The following is a 7,290-nucleotide window of genomic DNA, read 5'->3' as shown; positions in this document are numbered from 1 at the left end:
CTGCCATCATCTACTCTGCTCTCCCCACCCCCCACCCCCCTTCTCTGCAAGCTCCATCCCCTACACTTAGGGCTATTTATGCTCACTCAGCCCGCGGGAATCAACTCTCTCCAAAACCCGTCAATAACAACTTCAAAACGGTATGTTTGCCACCGAGGCGCCTAAAAGGGCGACCCCCTCTTCTCCCCTTTGCCCCCACCTCAACACACAGATAGACGCGAACCAACCAGAATGGCCCCTCCGGACCAGAGCGGACCGATCTGTCAGGTCCCTGCAGCAGCCCCAGCCTCCGCCGTTCTCAGGCACACCCCTCCCCCTCGCCTGTTTGCTTTCTCCAGTGCACCTGCGGCAGGTGTGCTCGCAGGCTGCCCAGAGAGAGCCGGCTAAGGACCGGCCTGGGGAAGCCACGACCCCTGCCCGGCCCAGCCAAGTCCCATTTTAATCCCTCGGCTTTCACTTTCACGCTCCATTAGCGCGAATTCCCCCCGGTAGCTTTCCCGCCCGGGGATCAAGGCTGGGGAGGGGGTGGCCCCCCTGGCCTTCAGGTCCTCCAGACTCCCGCAGTCTCTGCCGCCAGCCCGTGCAGCCCGACTCCCGGAGACGTCCATCCGTGGGTCCCGGCCCCCCAGACATCCAGGGGCTGGGGCAATCCCCTGGCCCCAGCCCTGCCCCACAGCATCTGGTGCTAGCTGCGGAGAACACTACCCCAAGAAAGGCAAGGAACCCCTCTGGGGCCGCTCCCAGCACCTTCCCCCGGCATCCACCCCAAATCCCCAGACCCGAGCTGGCTTCCACCGCTTCCCTCCGGTTCCTGCCGGACTTACATAGCGCCTCAACTTCTTCTCCGGGGGCGACTTCCTCAGCCAGCCGGCACACACCACCTCCCCACCGCCGCTCATCCTCGCCCAGGCACCCGAGGTGGGCTGTATCTGCCGTGGCCCCTGGCCAGGGGCATTCACCAGTCACGATCCACGCGCAGACGGCGGCCTGAAGCGGCCCGGGGAGCCGTCGGGGTGAAGGTCTGAGCAGCCCCGGGGCGCCGCCGCCTTCTGGCACGTCCCAAGCAAGCCCCCTGCCCCGGCCGCGGCTTCGAGCTTCCCCGCAGCGGGTGGGGGGCGCGGAGCGCGCCGCGTCCCAGCCCGCTCTGCTCACAGCAGCCGCCGGAGCTCGCGCAGACCCACGGCCACGGCCACGGCCGGCTCGCCTGTCTGTGTGTCTGCCTCGGTCTCGCTCTCACACACAGCGACACTTTCCAAAAAAAACAACAGTCCAGCTGTTCGGGGCTCCGAGAAGGCAGGAAACTGCTTTTGCCCCGGGTTTCCAACGCGATTTTTTTTTTTTACCACGCCCACATCGCTGTGTAAAGCAAGGCACCGGGTGAGCCGCTTTAAAGACACAAACACGGCGGCTGCTCAGCTGTGGACCGACTCCGGGCTCTGAAGGGAGGCGGCTGGGGGAGAGGTGGGGTCAGCAGGGTGGCGGTGGGAGGTACGGGCGGCTGCAGGGGGAAAGGCTGACCTCCACACCGTGATGGGCTTCTTAAGTATATACATATATCTAATATACATCGATAGGGTATTAAGCTAAGATTAATAAGAATAAAATTAATAATAAATCACCCTTCTCTCAATGCTAGAGTAGAAGAAAGAGTACAGGACTTGGGAGCCCGGTGACTGCCAGATTCGAATCCTCCTTCTGACATCTACTCAGTACTTGTAAATGATTGTTCAAATCACTCATCTCCTTTGAGCAGATTGACGCGCATCAATCAATCCACAAACATTTATCACGCTCCTACTGTGGCCCAGACTCTGTGCTAGGTGCTGGGGATACACGTACAAAGAATGAAAGATTCCTACTCTCGATGAGTTTACAGTGGGGATGATGCAGAAGGCACTGTGGTGTAGCAGAAAACTCACTGCTTAGTAGGACCCATTAAATCTGATCTCAGATCTCGGCTTTGCTACATAGTATCCGTGTGATCTTAGGTATGTCTCTTCTCCTTGGTCAGTTTCGGTACCTATAAAATGAGGATGTTAGAAATCATCTCCAGTGTCCCTTCTAACTAGAAAATAATCTTCGGATCCCTATGTACTGGCTAAGAAAATATTATATGCGTATAAACTGTTATTATTCCAGCTCTGCACACAACTGGTCCTTCACAAATGTTTGTCACTTTAATATCAGTCTCACATTTCTCATCTGCAAAATGGGGCTAAAGATGCTGCCACTAATACCTGTGAGGGATGTGAGGGAAGTGCTCTATAAACCTTTAAAAGATGGTAAAGAAGAATGTAAGCTGTTGTCAAACTTTCACTTACTCCCTCCCACCCTGTTTTATACATTCATTCAATAAGCATTAAAGAACTACTGTGTGTCGAAGTTAATGAGTGTTCCAGTCAGCATTTGAACCTAGCTCTGGCCTCACTACATGCTTACTATACAGAACTGAGGTGAGGGATGGGAAGGAGCGCGCGACAATCAGTCTCATCAGAACGGTGGAACAAACCAGCCTTTTATGCCTCTCCAAACGGATTAAGGGTTTTAACCGGGGAGTCTATGGAGCAAGAGCACAGTATTTGGTTATTGATTTTTAAATAATGTCCTACTTGAAAGGGAATTTGATGGCTCCTAGCATTTCATACCTGCTACAGGAGTTTCAGGTTTCAGCAGCTCGTGTTCCAGCTGAAATGAGCAATCCACTTCCCAGCAAGGATTTAATTATCTGTCTCTCCCACTGGGGGGAGTGGGGTGTGTGTGTGTGAGGATAAAAGAATGAGGAAGCCACTTATTCCAGGAGGCAAAGGATCTCTCTCTCTCTCTCTCTCTCTCTCTCTCTCTCTCTCTCTCTCTCTCTCTCTCTCTCTCTCTCTCTCTCTCTCTCTCTCTCTGTCTCCCTCCCCCTCTCTCCCTCCCCCTCTCTCCCTTCCTCTCTCTCCCTCTCCTCTCCTCTCCTCTCCTCTCCTCTCCTCTCCTCTCCTCTCCTCTTCTCTTCTCTTCTCTTCTCTTCTCTTCTCTTCTCTCTCTCTCCCCCCCTCCCCTCTCTTCACTCCTTCCCCCCCCTTGCTTCCCCTCCTCCTCTTCTTTTCCTTCTCCCCTTCCCCTCTCCCTCCTGCTCTCCAAGGGGGTGATTGAGGAATCCTGTAGTACAAAGGGTGTTGTAATTCTAAGAAATTAAACCATGGTGATTATTATAAAATGAACAACTTAATGCAATTTGGAGCCGTTGGGAACATTAATCATTTAGTCTAACCCTCTGTTTTGCAAATGAGGAAACTGAGACCCAAAGAAGGGAAGAAATTTGCCCAAGGCTCCTTAGGTAGTTAGTAGTAGAAGCCAGAACTCAGTAGAACTCAGGCCCCCTAACTCAAGAACCAGGGCACTTTGTTCACCATATACAGCATACCACACAGAAGAAAGGGTACGGAGGAAATATTTTCTTTTGTATAGAACCAATGGAAAGAACACTAGACTCAAAATGAGGATTCCCGACTTTTGATCCAAACTCAGCCTCCTCTTACCTAGGTAACTTTAGATGTGGAACACTCATTAACTTCGACACACAGTCGTTCTAGGCATCTAGGCATCAATCTCTCCATCTGTAAAGCTGGGATGTTTGCAACTGCTTTTTTCATGGGGTTCTTTTTTGTGAAGAAGGTCAGTTTATGGTTCTATATGCAGCACCCACAAGGCTACTTCCTCAATTCTGAACTCAGAAGTTTGTAGTCAATCCCCAGGGACTGACTGCTATAGTTTGTGGGTCTTCATTCCTAGAAACAATAGCTCAAAAGCCCCCACTGGTGAAATTACCTTTAATGATCAGCCAGAAGATTATGTCACAAATTATCTCAGAGTAAATTAATTTACTAAATGGCAGGCTAAGAACAATGACTACAAAAACATTCCCTCCCCTCATCCCCTAAATCCTACAACATTCTCCTCCATGGATACATGAAACCTCACTCATGAGGAGAATACCATGGTAATGAGGAACACACTTAGGGAACACTTGTGGCCAAGGCAACTAAAATCTCAGGTACTTCAGAACCCTAATTACTTTCTCTGCTCCTAGAATCCTCACTCTGTTCCTTCCTCGTGCAACTTCCCAGCTGGTTGAGCCACCCTGAAGGGTTCCCTTCGTCTGTTCTTTTTTGCCATTGCCCATCTCCTCCCAGGGTTAGTTCTCTCAAATCCATCGTCCATTTTCTGCTCTTCTTCTAGTGGTATCTACCTTTGAAATGGCTTCCTACTTTGAATGCTGCCTCTCTCTGCCCATTTGGAGAGTATAATCTCTGTTCCCTTCAAATTTCACACCCCTTCACTATGTCCTTCTAAATGGTATCTCCTGTTGGTAAGTAGCTTCACTACAAAGTGCCATGGTCAAAGATGGAGATGGAGGAAAGAGAAATCTCCCCCTATTCCTCTTAGATGAAGGAAGATGGCTACTCAGAGGCTGAGTTCTTGCTCCACTGCTGGGTCTTGCCCAGACAGATGGAAGAGTTCATCGCTTTTTAAGGGCTTTCTAGAGGCATGACCAATTCTCAAGTAGCCAATGGCAGTTACCCCTTCCAATACAATTGAAGAAAAGTTTCACACTTTCTAAAAGCATAAAGGGGCAACCAGGTAGTACACGTGATAAAGCCCTGGATCTGGAGTCAGGAAGATCTGAGTTCTAATTTGGTCTCAGACACTTAATAGCTATGTGACCCTGGACAAGTAATTTAACCCTATTTGTTCCATCCCCATTTCTTTATCTGTAAAATGAGGTGGAGAGGAAAATGGCAAACCACTCCAAGAAAACCCCCAAAGTGGTCACAAAGAGTCAGACATGACTGAAAAACAACTAAAACAACAAACACACAAATATATATCTTTATACTTAGTTTAACTCATCTTCATGTCCTGGGGATAATTACTTTCCCCACGCCTCAATACATCCAGAAATGGGAGCTATTTCTATTTTTATTAGGGTCTCATTCTATTCTAGGACCCTATGATATGGGGAGGCAAAATTGAAATTTATAGGGAAGAAAAATAAATGTTCCATGAGGCAGCTAGGTGGCGCAGTAGATAGAGCACTGGGCCTCAAATCAAGAAAAGAGTTCAGATCCAGCCTCATCCACTTACTCTATTGGTGTGATCTTAGACAAGTGATTTAACCTGTTTCTGCCACTGTAAAATGGGGATATATTAATAGCCACCTACCTCCCAGGGTGCTTGTGAGGATCACATGAGATAATATTTGTAAAATGCTTAGCACTTTACACATGCTTAGCACAGCCCTTAGCATATAGCAGATACTTAATAAATGGTTCTTTCCATCCTTTCATGACACATTCCAGCAGACAGTTTTACTGGCAGAAGAAAAACACTCTGTAAATTTTGCCCTTTAAAAGGGTGTCATCATCATCCTCATCACCACCCTCATCATCATTTTTATGTATACACATAAATATATATGCACATAGCGCATTCTATATAATCTTCGAAGTCTGAAAACTTTTAATACATTTTTCCATTTATGGGCCACCACAACCTCTTCAGAGGCTGTTAGGATGACCATTATCCTATAGACCTTCATGGTTTACAAAGCATTTTCCCTACATTATCTATTGTGATTCTCACAGAAGTTGTCTTTGAGGTAGGGGGTCATCTCTATCTTCACCCAAGAAAACCTGAGGGACAGAAAAACAATGGTAATGGATCATGTCAGTGACACAGCTGAGGCTTGAACGTAGAGCTCATGACTCTCAGGCCTGTTCTCCTTTCCACTATCCTAATCTACCAACCAGATCAATAAATATTTAGAGTACCTGATAACTGGTGTTTACATAGTGTTGGGCAATCTGCAATAAAACTTAGATACTATCACATTTTCAAACTAATTCAATATGTAGCCTTCAGGGATCCTGATGTACAGATTGGGGGCCCCTGTTCCTATGTGAGTTTTACACTGTAGCTTGCACTATACCATAGATACTGTGTGCCCAGCATGATGCTAAGCCCTCTGGGGGGAAACAAGTCTCAGCTATTGTCCCTTGCCTTTGATGGACTTTTCATGTAGGTGAGGAGGCTGGGCTAACACATGTAAAATAGAGCTGTGGAAATGACTGGAAGAGGATTATAGTGAAGGCTGAGATTACTTTCAATTTTTAATTTGAATGATTCATGAAAGTTTTAAGGAGGAGAGAAGAGAAGGGAACACGTATTTATTAAGGGCTTAAAATGTGCTGAGCACTTTACAATCACCTCATTTGAGCCTCACAACCACCATGGGAAGTAAGTGCTCTTATTATTCCCATTTTACATTTGGGGAAACTGAGGCAGGCAAATGACCTGCCCAGGATCGTACAGATAGTGAGTGTTAGAGCCAGATTTTAACTTAGGTTTTCCTGACTCCAGGTTCAGCACTTTATCCACTGCAAGTTGGGTCTGGTTAAGGGGGACAGAATTTAGCTCAGCTTATGTATATGTATGTGTGTGTTGGGGGTGCGTATGGGGGGTAACTGAGAAAAGTCAATTTTTTACCATTTCCTTAGGGGTTCTTACTTGGAGTCTGAAAATTTTTTTAAAAAAAATGTTTTGATAACTGTATTTCTATATAATATTTCCTTTGTATCCTATGTATTATATTTAATGCTTTCAAAAACATTCTGAGAAAGGGTCCGTAGGCTACCAAAGAGATCCGGGACACAAAAAAAGGGTAAAAAATTTCCTGCTTTATATAATAGTAGCTTTTTATAGTTATATTGTAGTATTCAAAAACCTTTCCTGATCACTCTTAATTCTAACTCTGTTGATTATTTCCAATTAATCTTGTATCTCTTTTGTTTGTACATAGTTGTTTTCATGTTGTCTCTTATATTAGACTGAGAACCCCCTGAGGGCGGGGCTGTCTTTTACCTTTCTATCCCCAGCACTTAAAACAATGTCTGGCAGTAGTAGACCCTTAAAAAATTTTTACTGACTGATCAACCTCATCCTATTTGATGCTCAACAAGAATCTATAAAGGTCTGATGTCCTAGTACATATGGAAAAATGGGACTCAGAAGGGAGGTGACTTGCCCAAGGGCACATAACCTGTGGCAAAGACAGGATTCGGAACCAGGTCTTCTAAATTTAACTTCAGGCCTCTTTAACCTAATTTCAAATTTTTATTTTTCATTACTTATTATTAAAAATCTATTTTACCTCCCCCCACACACTGAAAGAAAAAACCCCTGTAACAAATATCCTTAGTGAAACAAAACAAATTCCTTTTATTGATTAGGATATATATGTGTGTATAT

The 7,290-nt window shown here is 46.3% G+C and overlaps 1 protein-coding gene across 2 annotated transcripts in view; it reads right to left on the bottom strand.

Moving 5' to 3' along the window:
• GAB2 (GRB2 associated binding protein 2) overlaps nucleotides 1–1,445 on the bottom strand; it is a 242,414-nt gene extending 240,969 nt beyond the window's left edge. For both annotated transcript variants that reach the window (XM_072610741.1, XM_072610739.1), the window contains exon 1: nucleotides 825–1,445. Coding sequence is in view for 1 of the 2 variants with exons in the window: in XM_072610739.1 (XP_072466840.1) it covers nucleotides 825–899 (75 nt within the window). In the remaining variant the exon portion in view is untranslated. The remainder of the gene's footprint in view (nucleotides 1–824) is intronic.
• Between the last annotated feature and the right edge of the window lie 5,845 nt (nucleotides 1,446–7,290).

The sequence above is a fragment of the Notamacropus eugenii genome, chromosome 5 (assembly GCF_028372415.1).
Source record: "Notamacropus eugenii isolate mMacEug1 chromosome 5, mMacEug1.pri_v2, whole genome shotgun sequence".
Classification (NCBI taxonomy): Eukaryota; Metazoa; Chordata; class Mammalia; order Diprotodontia; family Macropodidae; genus Notamacropus; species Notamacropus eugenii.
This window is presented reverse-complemented; position numbering and strand designations above follow the sequence as displayed.